Source organism: Bombina bombina, chromosome 3 (assembly GCF_027579735.1).
Source record: "Bombina bombina isolate aBomBom1 chromosome 3, aBomBom1.pri, whole genome shotgun sequence".
NCBI lineage: Eukaryota > Metazoa > Chordata > Amphibia > Anura > Bombinatoridae > Bombina > Bombina bombina.
Genome location: NC_069501.1, coordinates 969,555,193 through 969,572,787, shown reverse-complemented (window position 1 = coordinate 969,572,787; position 17,595 = coordinate 969,555,193). Strand labels below are relative to the sequence as shown.

Sequence of the window (17,595 nt, the reverse complement as noted above, 5' to 3'; positions counted from 1 at the left end):
GGCAATCGTGTGTGAAAGGGTGGTTTGTGGGCGTATCTAGGTGGTCTATGGGCGCATCTAAGGAAAATTCTGCAAATAGGGGACATATCACTGTCTCAGAGGGACAGTGGGGCAAAGCTCAGAAATAAGGACAGTTTGTTGGTTGCAGTCAAAAGGGATGCTGAAGTTTGGGTACTGAGCATCCCTTGGTTTTTTTCAGCATTTATACCGAGCATGATAAAAACATTAAAACAATAAGGGAACTGTATACCTTAGCAACTGCTGCTCTTTTGTACATAAAAAACACTCACTAGACAACAGAATCTATCTTGTCAATTGTCATTAAAAGTGCTATAAATTTTGCTGAAGTTTGGGTACTCGTTCCCCTTACTCGCTTTACGTATAAAAGTGCAATTTCTCACCACTTAGCAAATCCGGTCCTGCGGTTACGCCACATTTACATCTCTGTATATATTAAGCCATACTCTGCAATATCACTAGACAGCAGCAGATGGCGCTTAAAGTTTTACATTCCACAGTGCACTTTTACGCCAATCAAAGCAGTCACTAGAGCCAATAAGCATCGTGCATGGGCGGGGCGTGAGCTGTGCGCTCTGGGTGAATGGAGCTGTGCTCAGTGTGGGCAGCGAGTACAAAGGATGGGTTCCCAGGACTTGTTGCTGGACTAACGGGGGCGCGCAAGGGAGGAGGGGGGTACACCCAAAGTTTGGGGAGCGGTGTACTTGAGGGGTCCCAAAAATGGGGAACGCTGAGAGCGTAGGGGGAACCCCTGGGACCACCCTACTACCCCTAAAAGTCCCTATGCCGGAGCCTGGAGAGCTAGAGGAGAGATTCGCGCTGGTTCTGGTGAGTCCATTACATATTCATTAGACCTGTACTATGATAATTCTCTGGGGTAACATTGCCCTGACTAAGTAGGAGATGAGTCGCAGAGAAAAAGTGTGCAACAGTTATCAGCTGGAGTGCAAATATAGTAAATGATAACAATGTGATTTGCCCTAGATGTGGCGATAGGTCTCATGCAAAGAGTGACAATGTGATGTACCTAAGAGCGTCCAGATCCACTATAATAATAATAATGGTTTGGTAAAGAGTGGCACTTAAAGAATAAGCCATTAAGCAAATAAAAAGCTTTACTTTTTTTCGCTAAAACATTTATTTTTCCAACTTTATGCTTAAATAAACTTGTGTGACGAGGAAATCCTTAACTAAATACATGGTTTTACTTAGCCAAACAATAGGTTGCAGCTGTCTGGGATTTTATAGCTGATGTTTAAGATGGTTTTGGATATTATGGTTCATTTTCAGATTCTATGCAAATGTTATTGTTTCTCAAGGGTGAATTGTTTGCTTGAGCTCCATCCCTGCCCCGGTTATGTTCGGGTTAGTAAACCTAGCTGTGATGTCTGTATGCTCTTGTTGCCACTTTGTCTCCATAAAGTGGAGTCTGTCTGGATGAAATTTCCTTCCGTATCTCTGTAGGGTCTGTGTGGATTAGTTTTTGCAAGTCTTTTATATTTAGGTTACATTTTGATTCCTTGTCTCCCTTTACTGCTCTTGGTTATTATTGCTATTTGCCTATTTTGCTGTGCTAACAGGTTTCCATCTGTTTAGGTAAAGCTGGGTTATAGGTTAGTAAAGTCAGGTTTTTTTTTTTTTTCTGTTTATAGAATTTTTTTTTTTTCCTTGCTCCACTCTGAGGTCTCTTTGGGATTTGAGGAATTTGTGAAGAACTCTATAGAGGGGGCGTGTCCCAAGGCAGCTCTAATACTCCGTTATTATAATGCACATCTACTTACTGACATGTCTGTGCTGTCATCAAAGTGCTTTACTTATCCGTGACTCACAAAGTTATTATTCCTTATTTGTAATAATTCAGCATATTCTGTAGCCATTTAGGGATACAATGAATATAGGATATAAATATGACATTGGTTATTCAGACCAATACATAAATTCCTTAGAGAGCTCACAATCTAAATTTCAAAGCCTGGGATTATAATGATGATGTATAATTAATAATACTTAAGATCTTTTAATAATAAATAATATTGTGTAAAGTCATTTATAGAAGAATATGGATATTAACCATTGCCTGCCAAAAAAAGCAACAAACCTCTGGAAGACTATAGGTTAATTATATCGGTTTTCCATCATGAAGATTTAGGAAAGTTAGACACACAGACACCAAAAAAAAAATGCAACAGACTCAAAATATGTGTGACAGTTCATCATACAATGAGTAATCTAGCCTAAAATTCATTTGCCTCCATATGATCATATACACAGCTTATGAGGTTAATTTCCCCATGGCATACGTTACTACCCCATTCTATTTAGTAGTATTTCAAATGGATAATGTCATTGCTGACTTTACTGATATTTTGGCATTATATATTGTAGTTGGCACAGTTTGTCATGGGATATGTTAGGTGTATTCACTGTGGTTCGTGCAGAGTAGCATGATGGTGCACTTTAGCTGACACATTTGAAAATCTATCTTTTTCTGAATCGGCACTGGGATCCCCTTTTCTTTTGGCCCATATACCCACTTTTTTTGGGGGGTGGGGGGCTATGAACTATGAAACCCATCAGGGTTTTTAAGCATGTAGTGCACTTCATTTATTGATATACCCCATAGACTTTTAATTATTAAGTAATTAAAGTAATATTTTAAGAACCATTGAGTTTGCAGATATTCTGACTGCCAAGAGAAAAACCTGTACTAAAATATTTCTATTCCTATTCTTAAAGCATCTTCTCTCCTGCTGGATGACTGCTGCAAATGCAGTATTTATTACTGTATTTTAAAGAGTAGCTTCTTTTTTTTAAAAAGCTGGTAACAATCTTTTGTCTATGATTAAGGCCATAGTAAGGGATAAGGGAACCAGTGGCAGAACAAAAAGACTTGTATGCTGCCTAAACTAAAGAATTTGAAAATAAAGTTGGTGGCTTATAATGACACTTGTCCCTAGGAATAGGGTTAAAGCTGAAAGGCAAAAGTATGGGTAATATCACATTGTGTCTATGCACATTTTTTCGACTGTTAAAATAAAATACAGTTGCAAATATACAAATCTGGAATTTTCAAATCCAGAATTAAATCTTAAAGCCAAAGTTGGTTGTTAATATTTTTTTAAAAGATATTTTTCCCCAACACTAAGTCACAGTCCTCTATGCCCACATATTTAATTTATTTATTTGTTATAAAATGCAAATGTTAGTTTATATTTATTAAAAACAGCAACTATTACTTTTCTAATTACAATACTGTACTTTCTTTCTTCTGGTACTATGTATATGTATTAAAATGTTATAAAATTGCCTTTAAATTTCATGTAATCCGTATTATTACATGTAGATATTGCCTAATTTACATAAGGTATTATTTACACTTGGGGCCAGATGGTCTAAAACTCGCCGCTCATGTGAGATGATCTAATATGTCCTGTCAGTATGGTGAGATGAGGTCCATTAAAGAGCTTTAGAAACACGTATTTTACCTTGTGAGATGTTTATCTCACTATGCAGGGCTCTGTATGTGAAAGACTCCTAAGTAACAAATAAAAGGGCTTAAAAAAAAATAAAAATAAAATCCAAAGTTTTTGTGTAATATCTCTCCATGATGGCGAGTTTTTGATCATCAGGGCCGTTTGGTGTCATCTCCTTCCCAAGCTGTCCTATCTTACTGATACAAATATACATATATTCCAATATCCAAACTATTCCAAAATACTAAACTTTTCCGGTCCCAAGCAGTTTTGATAAAGGATTTTGTACCTGTACATGTTAATTTGCTGTCCCATCCGAAAGTACTGCACTAAATATTTATAAGAAATTGATACCACGATTAGATTGTTGTAAAAATATAGTAGTGTCTCTCTTTAGCGATTCCTGTATTATTCATACCTTTGTTGAAATTTGACTACAGTTTACAACAAACTGTTAAAGGGACATAATACTCATATTCTGCGTCACTTTCAAGTGTTTAAACATTTGGGTATTATGGCCCTTTAAACAAATATGTACCATGTGAGAAAATCATAATATAAAAACTATTCCTGCGACGTCCTGTGTTGTATTTAAGAAGAATTGCCTGGAGGAGGGAAAGGAGTGGCTATTATCTATTGTTTTGCTGTTTTTCCTGTTCTTTGCCCAAACGAATAAAGCATTAAACTACTAGACAATTGGTAAAGAACTTCAGACACATTCAGCATAGTTTAAGTAAAACATAAGGAAACAATATACTTTCATTTGAAAACATCTAAATGAGAAAGCCCCAGTGGTTTTACCCCACAGGGGTTCTGCCATAACAGAAAGGGCCATGGCATTGATATTTACATTGTTATATTAAAGGGACACGAAACCCACAATTGTTCTTTCATTGTTCAGATAGTTTGTCATTTTATTTACTTCCATTATAAAATGTTCTTCGTTCTCTTTGTATCTTTTGTGGAAAAGGAGGGACGTAAGCTCAGGAGTGTGCACATGCCTGGAGCACTATGTGGCAACAGTTTTGCAAGAATGGTATACATTAGCAAGAGCATTAGATGGCAGAGCTATTTCCTACCATCTAGTGCTCCAGACACCTACCTAGGTATCTCTTCAACAAAGAATACCATGGGATCAAAGCAAATTTGATAATAGAAGTAAATTGGAAACTATTTCTTTTTAAATTGTACGCTCTGTCTGAGTCACAAAATATTTTTTTCGGGGGTTTTATGTCCCTTTTAAATGCTAGACCTTTCCATATAGTATGCATGCATATGTGTCTATCAGATCTTTTCCCTGGATGGTGAAGATTAGTAATAGTTTTCTATCCATGGGTATGAGGAAACAACATTTCAGAAACATGGTATGGGAATTATCCCTTTAGTCTAAATTAGTTTAAATTGGGGCGTTGAATCACCGGTAGCTCTGAGTGATGACTCTTAACAGTTTTATGAAATGGGTTCAAAAGGTTTACATAAGTTAATTTCCCGATAATCACTAACCATATGTGCACATATTCTATGTGATTTTTATAGCCACTCAACTTACTGTTGATACTTTTGATTTGTTATTTTTTTTTATTTAAAATATAAGAGAGGGCATCATTGAGGACTACCTAATCTGAAGCAATGTCCACAAAAAAGAAAAAAGCTTTTTAAACGGTAAAAGACTAATCCTTCATGGAAATGCATAACCTGCTGAAAACACTTAGGGAAATTAAACACCTCTTGCTTTTGTGCAAAAATTGGGCTTTGTCTCATACTTCCTAGAGAGATAAAAAAGCAAATACCTGTAAACTAGATTTTTACAATGCTGCAAATGGTCTAATCCAGCTATTTGATTCACAGCATAGCAGGTTTATAGAACAGGGTCTGGCAACCCTTTATGAGCGCTGTGCCAAAGTAATACTATAATGTGACCATGAGTGCCAGCCTTATGTATAAAGAGCCCCAATATCAGACTGGTCTCCAGGCTCAGCTGCTATTATGTTAGCCACATATCCGTGTCAGATCAGACCCTTGGCCCCACAACAGATCAGACCTAGTCTTAGTCACCTGGTTCTCAAGGTCCTCTGTTAGCTCTTTCCCCCATGCCTCCCCAGTTGCAATCTGTTGCTTTGGGTTCCCTAGCATGTAGTGTGATGTTTCTCAACTACTAACTGTACATGGGGTCTGTCTTTGGGTGAGGATGAAGAGCAGTTAAACACTAGGTCTGGCTGCCTCCTACATGGCAAAGATATGACAAGGGTGGAACCAAAGGCTGTCTCAGTCCACAGTGCACCGCTCCAAGGGCTATTATAAATGATACTGTTGGAACCTGTTGGCGCTCTACAAATACCTGATGATAATAATACATGTAAGTTGTAACATAGGCCGCTAGCCCGTTTATACAATTTGCTTGTTGGTCTCTTTAGGGAGTGCAGGCAAAAGCAAGAGGTGTTTTAATGTCATTTTATCCCTTTCTAAACATCAAAAGCATTATTAAATATACCACCTCTCTATTATATCTGCTTCAGTGATTTGCTATCATATTAGCATCTCTTTGAATTGGTTCTCACTTTACAGTACTGAAATGGATTACTGATATTAATATAGAATATTTCTGTATTTCCTCATCACGTATGTAGTATATGTGTTGGCACCTGTTAATAACAGGCATGTTGTTGTGATACCTAGTCTTATACCAAGAACAAAACTCTAGTACATTATCTTTTCTCACTGACACTTTTCCCTTTTATCTCTGAATGGGTTTCTGGGTTTTCCCTTGTTTGCTCTTGTAATTTTTGGCATGAGCTAATATGGAAAGTTCACAATTTCTCACAGTGTTGTGTTTTTTTTTTTTCTATGAGAAAGGAGGAAGTTTATAAAAATTATATAATTCAAAGGGGATTTTATCTGTTCATAAATATGGTCATGGATTTTAAATCTTTATTAACTGAAACATACACACTTTTTTTTTTTTCTTCTATTTTTAATACATTTGAATCCTTTGTTTTACCAGGGTTTACAAACTCATTTATGTTATATTATATAGCAGACTTGCCTGTTTTTTTAAATTCATATTAGCTCATGAAAACTTTACTATGTTGACAGGGATTGGCATATTATGATGAATTCTAAATACCTTGAATTGTGATTGGTTGTCTAGGTCTTAGTTTCTGAATCTAGGATACTTGCACCCCTCTGGGGTATTACGGCCACTGGCACTTAGGGTACACTAGGGCTAGCCTTATATTGTTTTTGTTTGTTTCAGGTAAATGTGTCATGTCAAAGTACCATACTGAAATGGTTAATCAAACTAACTATTCCAAATGAAAGCATGCCATAAGGAAATAAGGCAGATAAATGTTTGACATGAAGTCTTTTTAAAATTGCTGAATCATCAATTGTATGCCCTATCTGCCTTGTGAAAGAAAAAAAATAGGTTTCATGTCCCTTTTTAAAATTTAAACCTTAATATTTATGCATTTTCTCCGGACCATAGGAAAATCTAGATATGAACTGTGAGGCATTTTTTTAATTCTTTATCAGTTATGTGCACTACAAAGGACATAGAACAGTTATCCAACATTGTTAGTTGGATCTTCTGCATTGAGCAATATTTATTTATTTCAACCAATCCAAAGCAATTCTTAGAATTAAGCAAAATGACGTAATTGTGAAATTTGGTAGGCCTAAACTTCCTAGCTTATCACTGTATAATTTAGTCAAGGCTATTTTTGGTTTCTTTTCCTTCCAAAAAAAAAGTCAGAATTTTCTATTTTTTTTATTTAAATGATCTGAAGTAAGTCATTGAGCAATAATTGACCTTGGATAAACTGTTTTAGGTAATATACATAAAATATCTTCGTTTATACTCTATAATGAGAAGAAAACATTTGTCTGACACACCTGACATTTTGTGAATGTAATGCTATGGGTGGGCTGAAAGGGGCAGTTAACACCTTGGGATTTGTATATAAAACGTTTAGGTATACACAATGAAACTACTTTGCAATACATTTTCATTATTTATTTTGGACCCTTTTTATGTAATTTAGCTCTGAAAATTGAAATTGGCTTCTTGAAAAAAAGCAAATGGTGGGTAGTTTGGCTATTAAAAAAAAAATAATTGCAGTAAAAATGTTTTTTTAAAAAAAAATAAAAAAAAAAATTAAAAACACGTTAATACTAGGCTGATATTACTCTATAGCAATACAACAAAAAAAGTCTTGTAATTACAAGGTGATTACTGACCCTTTAAAATAAGCTTTTTGTTAGTTAACCCTTTAAGTGCGCATAAAAACATGTGGTTGTCATCTGCACAATGTATTTACCACGGATGACGACCATGTGTCCTCATGTTGGGGATGGGGTGTTTTTCAGAGCTAATCACGGCCCCCCTCTCACTCTTACCTAATCCTTGGTGCTCTAGGGCTCAGCATGGCCCAGGGAATCCGCATGTGCGTGGTAACGTCGCCAAGCCCTGGAAGCCCAGAAGTGTCAGCAAGATGAGGAGGGCTTCAGGAAGCTAAATTTAGTGGTTAGTGTGCAACTTCATTTAAAGGGACATTATACACTAGATTTTTCTCTGCATAAATGTTTTGTAGATGATCCATTTATATAGCCCATACAGATTTTTATTTTTTTTTAATTTTTTTTAAAGTATAGTTTTGCTTATTTTTATATAACATTGCTCTGATTTTCAGACTCCTAACCGAGCCCCAAAGTTTTAGGAGAATACTGATGTATACCTACTCCAGCTTGCTCCTGTTTGTGTAAAGGGTCTTTTCATATGCAAATGAAGGGGGTGTCTGCTATTTCCCACTTGCAGTGGGTGTTCCAGCTACCTATTTAACAGAGCTGAACTGGGAACTTTTATTGTTTCTAAGTAAGTTTTAAAACTGTTTTATACTGGATTTTTATATCCGTATCTGTGCATATTATTCTTTATAGAAGTGTCTTACATGCAGTAAAATTAGTGTATACTGTCCCTTAAGCCCTAAAAACCTCTGAGATCCACGTTTGAATGACAATTTTATGCTCTTTCAAACAGTGTGTGCCTTGTAAATTTAAAGGGACACTAAACCAAAATATTTCCTTCACAATTCAGATAGAGAATACAATTTTAAACAACATTCCAATTTACTTCTATTATCTAATTTGCTTCAGTCTTTAGATATCCTGTTTTCAAGAAATAGCAATGAACATGGGTGGGCCAATCACACGAGGCACCTATGTGTAGCCACCAATCAGCAGCTACTGAGCCTTTCTAGATATGCTTTTCAGCAAAGGTTATCAAGAAAATGAAGCAAATTAGATAATAGAAGTAAATTAGAAAGTTGTTTTAAATGACATGCTCTTTCTAAATCATGAAAGAAAAAAATTGGGTTTCATGTTCCTTTAAGTATAAACACTTAACATAAAATAATGGTATAGTTTAAAAGATATAGAATATGTGTGGGTTTCTCACTGACAAAATGACCTATAGTAGGGTCTAAATATAAACCGCATCTAAAAACCGCAAAACAGTACAGCACATAGGTGGGAATGGCCAGGAGTTAAAGGGAAATTAAACCAAAAATGTTTCTTTCATAATTTTCCAATTTTCTTCGTTCTCTTGGTATCTTTTGTTAAAAAGCAGGGATGTAAGCTCATGAGTATACACATGTCTGGAGCACTATATTGCAGCAGTTTTGCAAGAATGCTATCCATTTGCAAAAGGACTATTTTCTGTCACCTACCTATGTATCTTCAACACAGAATATCATGGAAGAAAAGCAAATTTCGTAATAGAAGTAAATTGGAAACTTTTCTTATTTTATGTTCTGTCTGAATCACAAATGAAAATTTGAGTTTCATATCCTTTTAATACTCTGTTACAATATGTTACCTGTTTATAACCTATTTCTGATTTACATTTATTAATTTCTGAATTAGTTAAAGCAGTGTTTTTCAACCAGTGTGCCGTGGCACACTAGTGTGCCACGGCAGACTGACAACAGTGTGACATATTTTTTAAACTTTGCTTGTTTTTTACTCCCAGTGCAGGGGTAGTTTGTAGGAGGCATGGCATAACAGCACAATACATACAGTGTGTGTGTGTATGTGTATATATATATATATATATGCTGTATTAGGCTACAATGTGTGATTTTTTTTTTTTTTTTTAATTTTGGGATGGTGGTGTGCCACAGGATTTTTTAATGTAAAAAAGTGTGCCACGGCAAAAAAAAGGTTAAAAATCACTGAGTTAAAGGACTAGTCAACACAGTAGATTTGCATAATCAACAAATGCAAGATAACAAGACAATACAATAGCACTTAGTCTCAACTTTAAATGAGTAGTAGATTTTTTTTTTCTGACAATTTTAAGTTATGTCTTTTTCCACTCCCCCTGTACCATGTGACAGCCATCAGCCATTCACAAACGCATACACACTTATTCTTGCACGTGCTCAGTAGGAGCTGGTGACTCAAAAAGTTTAAATATAAAAATACTGTGCACATTTTGTTAATAGAAGTAAATTGGAAAGTTGTTTAAAATGGCATGCTCTATCTGAATAATGAAAGTTTAATTTTGTTTGAGTGTCCCTATAAGTGTTTACAGTTTAATGCCACAGAACCAATAAAAACAATCCTATATAATTATGTTGGCTTTTACACCAGTACAAATGTCATGGTTTTTGTTAGTTTGAGAAGCATTGTATGAACATATCTAGTCATTCTCCATTGCTTTACAACACTGCTTCATAACTCCTGGATGGATTTTACCACTGGCTCATGATTATTATTTTTTATTTTGTGTTTATTTAATTACATTTATCTTTAAACAAAACAATTTATATGGTGCCGTTGGTTTCTCAGTTTTCTTTCTGTCTCTTAAAAAGACATTACAATCAAAGGAAAATTTCTAATGCATTTTCATAATTTTGTTTTGCCTGGTTTTCCTGTAATTTAATAATAAAAAAAAAAAATCAGTTTTCCACTCTCTTCAGAGAAGCAGAAATGCATAACTGGGGAAATTAGAACCCTTACCCTCCTATATGCTGAATAATGATTGTTTGATATGTGTAGTGCACTAATATCTATCATCTAGTTTGTAAGTTCCCATGGGAATAGGGCCCTCAATTTCCCCTGTGTTTGTCTGTAAAATGTTGTCTTTTATTGTATTGTTTCTCCGTTGTACTTTTACTTTTGTACCCATGGGCAACGCTGCAGAATCTGTTGGTGCTTTATAAATAAAGAATATTAATAATCTGTCCCTCATTGGCCACAGTAATGAAGATAAGAAACAATGCTTTTTAAAGGCTATGTCCCTTGTATGCAGAACAATGGAAATTTAGCCAACAAGTTGACGGTGTTAAATGTTTTTATTGTATTTTGTCTGAAGTTTTTTTTTTTCAAATACAGAACTTCATTACTGATCTATGAATAATAATAAAAAGCATGAATGACAATTGTACAGTTACATTAATCAAGCCCTGCTTTATGTTGTACAGTGCAACATTTAGACCATATCTTAGACAAGAGTTTAAAGAGCTTGCTAGTGATTCTGCCTAAAGGGTTAATATACAATCCCAGTTGATTGTATGGGTTCTGATGCATTTCCTGGCTTGCAATGGATTTGCTTCCTGCCAAGCTTCAGTTTGTAAAAGAGCAGTCCCACCAGAGAGACCACATTAAGCAAACAGCTATTTATCTATAATCTTGCTTGCAATTAAAAGGCCTAAAGCTACTGCTCTGATAGGCTCCTAATGTCAAAACAGACAGTGCTTGTCCTCTTTTATAAAACTCTACAAAATGATTCTCTTCCTCGCTTAAAGGAACATCATGCAAGGACAGGCGTTTGTAAACAATTCTCTAAGTTTATCACATTGGCTCTTATGCTGAGCAGTTCTATGTAGGCATTTAAAGGTATATAGTTTTTAAACTTTTATTAAAGGGACAGTCTACACAAAATTTGTTATTTTTTAAAAAGATAGATAATGCCTTTACTACTCATTCCCCAGCTTTGCACAACCAACATTGTTAGATTAATATACTTTATAACATTTAAACCTCTACATTTCTGCCTGTTTTAAAGGCTCTATTGATAGCCTCTTAATCACATGCTTTTGTATTTGCTTTTCACAACAGGAGACTGATGGTTCATGTGGGCCAGATAGATATTATTATGATCACGCCCAAGGAGTTATTACACAGTGCTAAATGCAAGACAATAGATAATAAATAGTCATGTGATCAGGGGGCTATCAGAAGATGCTTAGATACAAGGTAATCAGAGGTAAATAGTATATTAATATAACTTTTAGTGTTGGTTTTGCAAAGCTGTGGGATGGGTAATATAGGGATTATCTGTCTTTTAAAACAATAAAAATGATATTGTAGTCTGTCCCTTTACGTATTGAAGAAATAAGTGTAATGTTTTTGTTTCTATCACCTAATCGGCAAGCGCCATGTAGAAACCTAGGTCTTCCTTATCTTACCTCTCCTGGTGAGGGCAATTAGGGATCTATAAAGTAATTGCTGTATGGAAAGCAACAACATTGACATTTTATTTGTGATTGTTTAAAGTCCCCTTAACATTCTGTATTTCACACAGCCATTGTTTGCACACTTTAACTGTCCCTACTTGTACTCAACAGAAGAGATTAGATAAGGGGAATTAGAAAACCCTCAATTTGCAGAGTTGAAATAAAATAGGGGAAAAACTTTAATAGTATATTGCAAAGTTTTATTTCTACACATAATTAACAATTGTATATTAGAATGTCAAAGTGTTCAATGTCTTTTAAAGGGACAGTAAACTGTAAAAGTGTTCCCTTAACGTGTTTCCAATTACTTTTTATATCCGCTGCAGAGTATAAAATGAATGAGAAATTGCTCCTTTGGGTTCATTTTTGTATACAGGTGAAACTCAAAAAATTAGAATATTGTGCAAAAGTTAATCTATTTCACTAATGCAACTTAAAAGGTGAAACTAATATGAGAGAGACTCATTCCATGCAAAGCAAGATAGTTCAAGCCGTGATTTGTCATAAATGTGATGATTATAGCTTACAGCTCATGAAAACCCCAAATCCACAATCTCAGAAAATTAGAATATTACATGCAATCAATAAAACAAGGATTGTAAATACCTGTAGAACAATATCGGACCTCTGAAAAGTATAAGCATGCATACTGTATGTACTCAGTACTTGGTTTGGGCCCATTTTGCAGCAATTACTGCCTCAATGCGGTGATGCATGGAAGCTATCAGCCTGTGGCACTGCTGAGGTGTTATGGAAGACCAGGATGCCTCAATAGCGGCCCTTCTGCATTGTTTGGTCTCATGTCTCTCATCTTTCTCTTGGCAACGCCCCATAGATTCTCTATGGGGTTCAGGTCAGGCGAGTTTGCTGGCCAATCAAGCACAGTAATCCCACGGTCATTAAACAAGGTTTTGGTGCTTTTGGCAGTGTGGGCAGGTGCCAAGTCCTGCTGGAAAATTAAGTCAGCATCCCCATAGAGCTCGTCTGCGGAAGGAAGCATGAAGTGCTCCAGAATCTCCTGGTAGATGACTGCGTTGACCCTGGACTTAATGAAGCACAGTGGACCAACACCAGCAGATGACATGGCTCCCCAAATCAACACAGACTGTGGAAACTTCACACTGGACTTCAAGCATCTTGCAGTGTGTGCCTCTCCATTCTTCCTCCTTACTCTGGCTCCTTGGTTTCCAAATGAGATGCAAAATTTGCTCTAATCAGAAAAGACGACTTTGGACCACTGAGCAACAGACAAGGTCTGTTTTTCTTTAGCCCAGGTAAGATGCTTCTGACGTTGTTTGTTCAGGAGTGGCTTGACAAGAGGAATACGTCTGTGTGTGGTGGCTCTTGATGCACTGACTCCAGCCTCAGTCCACGCCTTGTGAAAGTCCCCAACACTTTTGAATGGCCTTTTCCTGACAATCCTCTCCAGGCTGCAGTCATCCCTGCTGCTTGTGCAGCTTTTTCTTCCACACTTTTCCCTTCCACATAACTTTCTATTAATGTGCTTTGATACAGCACTTTGGGAACATCCAACTTCTTTTGCAATTACCTTTTTGAGGCTTTACCTCCTTATGGAGGGTGTCAATGATAGTTTTCTGCACAACTGTCAGGTCAGCAGTCTTTCCCATGATTGTGATTCCTACTGAACCAGACTGAGAGATCATTTAAAGGCTCAGGAACCCTTTGCAGGTGTTACGGCTTAAGTAGCTGATTAGAGTGGGACACTTTGAGCCTAGAATATTGCACCTTTTCACAATATTCTAATTTTCTGATATTGTGGATTTGGGGTTTTCATGAGCTGTAAGCCATAATCATCACAATTCTGACAAATCACGGCTTGAACTATCTTGCTTTGCATGGAATGAGTCTATCTCATATATTAGTTTCACCTTTTAGGTTGCATTAGTGAAATAAATGAACTTTTGCACAATATTCTAATTTTTCGAGTTTCACCTGTATGAAATCACAATCTATCAAAAGCTTGCAGGGGAATCGGATATCCTTATTTTATCACTTTCTGCACACACCCACATGCTTCTTAATATTATATCTGTAAACCAAATCCCAATACTTAGAGAGAACTTGAATTGAACATTAAGATGTTATAACTAGGGTTGCACCGATACCATTTTTTTAAGACCGAGTACAAGTACAGATACTTTTTTTCAAATACTCACAGATACCAATTACCGATACTTTTTTAATGTCATGACAGTTTACCAAGCACAATACAGACTAATGATTTAAGATCACTTCTTTATAATTATGAAAACAGTTTTATGTGCTTGTTGTCACAAAGTTCATAGAACTTGTTTATAAATAAAATTATTACAATAACATATATAAATAATAACAACAATAAATAACAGCTGCAGCAGCTGGGACTGGAAAGCTACAATTTAAAGGGTGATTACTGGATGCAATTGGGTTGTAGGGTGCCTATATAACTGATAAATCTGACACTTGTACTTAAAGGGACAGTCTACACCAGAATTTTTATTGTTTTAAAAGATAGACAATCCCTTTATTACCCATTCCCCAGTTTTGCATAACCAACACAGTTATAATAATATACTTTTAACCTCTCTGATTATCTTGTATCTAAGCCTCTGCAAACTGCCCCTTTTTTGAGTTCTTTTGACAGACTTGCAGTCTAACCAATCAGTGCCTGCTCCCAGATTACTTCACGTGCACGGGCACAGTGTTATCTATATGAAATATGTGAACTAACACCCTCTAGTGGTGAAAAACTGTTAAAATGCAATCTGAAAGAGGTGGGCTTCAAGGTCTAAGAAATTAGCATATGAACCTCCTAGGTTAAGCTTTCAACTAAGAATACCAAGAGAGCAAAGCAAAATTGGTGATAAAAGTAAATTGGAAAATTGTTTAAAATTACATGCCCTATCTGAATCATGAAAGTTTATTTTGGCCTAGACTGTCCCTTTAATACAAAGTCGTATAATTTAATTCTGAAAATAATATTGGGGAAGGAGTATCCCAGTAATCCCCTTTGAGAAAAATGGGCATTTTGTATTCTACTGACTCAACAGAAAATAGGGCTGGTCTTCATATTTTTCCAGGGCTGCTTTTTATTCCCAGTCCAGCCCTGGCTAAGGGTGTTCATCAGAGTACAGTATATTTTGAGAATAATTGTGCAAGATGAGAGGCTTCCAGCTGTAAAGTAGCAGCTTTTAAAGCACTGCTCTGACGTAAAATAATACAAATAACAGCAATTTGTATTGGCAGAACAGAAGTTAATCAATTTTTAGTTAAGTCTCCACTCCAGCTTAAAATGGAATGGGAACATACAGTTTGAAAAACACCACAAGATGGCATATGGGTAGGAATTGGAGGTATCAAGTACAAGTACTCATGCAAATACTTGGTATCGGCACCGATACCGGTATCGTTATAACCTATCTTTCCTAACTCCTACTGGCAGTGTAATGTTTTCTGCTGGCCATATTTACACAGCTTTTCTTAAGTCTGTGGTTAAAGTGATGGTAAATCCTAGCGTTTGTGAAATGCTAGGATCTACCAGTGGAACAAATAAAGGGGACTTTCAGTCATGAAGTATAAAATACTTCATGCTGAAAGTTCCTTTGTCTGAAGCGTTCACCCTGCTAAGAACCTCAGGCAACCCACGGTAGAACACTATTTTGCTTTCAGGTAATGTTTCCACTTCTTAGCCAATAGCATGCTAGCTATCCAGCATGGTGCCAGCTGTCCTGCACGGCAATTGGATAAGCTGTGGAAACGTCACCTCAAGGCAAAATAGGAGCTCAATGCAGCGAGCGCTTCAGACAAACTGTTCCTTTTAATAGAAGGCTTTTCTCATAGGGCCGTCTTGGCTTAGTGTTTGAAACTTAAAGGCAAATTGTAGTGTAAAATGTTCTTTTCTTTGATGTGTTCCCAATGATCTTATTTTACCAGCTAGCATTTATTAAATTGTTGAAAAGTAACTATTTTAGCTTTATTTTTTCTTTTAAAATAGCTGCTTTTTTACTATTGTATCCCCACCTATACTGAACATTTCAGTACTTAAGTATTCTCTATGGAAAAGCCCTGTAAATATAACCAAGAGAATAAATTACACTCCCAGTGGGGTTGCAGAGATAAGTCCTCAAATGTTAATTTTAAGTTGTTCTCTATAATTATACAGAGATAACACAAGGAGGTGTGTTTGTATAAAGAGTGATAACGTAAGGAGAGTTGATCTTCCTACACGCTCAACCCATTTTTAATGGGTTGTGATTTCAAAGAGCAAAACCTGCTTGTTCATATTAAAAAATATTCCTAAAGGAACAATTTCCCATTCATTTTATAATCTTTAACTGGTATAACAAGTCCTTGAAAACGCATTAAGGGGAAAATAGAGTTTTATAGTACACAGTCCCTTTAATACTAGTCAACTGTTTATGTTGGAGGGTTTCTATAGCACTTGTCAGAATTTGCTACCCCTCAGTGCGCATGCTGCTAATTTTACATAATCGCATTCCACACATTTCTTTTAACATATGTGGAGGGCAATTACGTAATACAGAGCATGCACAGTCAGAGGTAGCAGTTTCTGACAATGTAGCAAATTCTGATAGAACAACGGAATTAAAATAGGTGTAAGCCAGTAGGAGATGGAAAGCTAATAATAATCGAGGGGTTCATATTTTATGCGTTTTATATTTAAAAAAAAAAAAAAAAAACAGTTAAGATCGGAAGTCTTGCTTGATTGTATGATGAATACTAGAAATATGTAGCTAAAATATAATCTGCAGACTAAAACTAGTTGAGGCAAACATAAAGAGCTCTTATATGGTCATAAAACACTGTTATATAATATGTTTACTTATATGTTGTAAAACAGCTTTTCAGTATATCCGGGCAGATATATTTGCCCCTGTCCGCCAGGCTTCTCCTCTGGCGGGCACCAATCCGCTGCCTGCATTTACCATTACACATGAGCGCTGCTGTGCACTCGTGTGCAACCATGCACAGAAAATCGCACGCGGCAGGCAGGAGCTGTCAATCTCCACTCCCGAAAGAGAGCGGGGAATTCTCCACCTAAGTGGTGGAGAATTAGGGCAGGGAAGCAGCAGTCGAAGGGGAGAGAAGGCCTTGGTAAATGGAGCCCTATAAGTAGCTAATGTAGATTGTAAAGCAAATGTATGAAAGTTGGTTCATTTTTACATTTTGATATAAGCAAAGAAAACAGATCAAACTGGTTAAAATAATATACACTTTGCAGCTATATTTATAACCCATTATATAACCACCAACGTATTTTACCTAAATAAAACGGCCAATCATGTGTGAGCAGGAGCTGTCAATCTCCCAGGTCGGACAAGACCAGGGTGATTGAAATTCTCCACCTAAGAGGTGGAGAAGAGGGTAGGGAATCAACAGTCTGATTTTACCCCTGCTTGATAAATCCTGACTGCAGGTTCTCTTGTGATAAATCGAGCCCTGTGCCTCCCTGGTCTCAGGGAGGGTGGATAAAAATTAAAATATTTTTAAAATATTTATTTATTTATTTAAGAAAATGCGCTTTGAGGAAAAATCTATTTAAAGATAGTTTCTATTTAAGTTACATT

At 36.2% G+C, this 17,595-nt stretch overlaps 1 protein-coding gene across 4 annotated transcripts in view; it reads left to right on the top strand.

Moving 5' to 3' along the window:
* The first annotated feature begins 610 nt into the window (after positions 1 to 610).
* The window catches only part of LOC128654230 (formin-like protein 3), a 277,341-nt gene continuing 260,356 nt past the window's right edge, over positions 611 to 17,595 (top strand). For all 4 annotated transcript variants that reach the window (XR_008401432.1, XR_008401431.1, XM_053708041.1 and 1 more), the window contains exon 1: positions 611 to 846. Coding sequence is in view for 2 of the 4 variants with exons in the window: in XM_053708041.1 (XP_053564016.1) it covers positions 739 to 846 (108 nt within the window). In the remaining 2 variants the exon portion in view is untranslated. The remainder of the gene's footprint in view (positions 847 to 17,595) is intronic.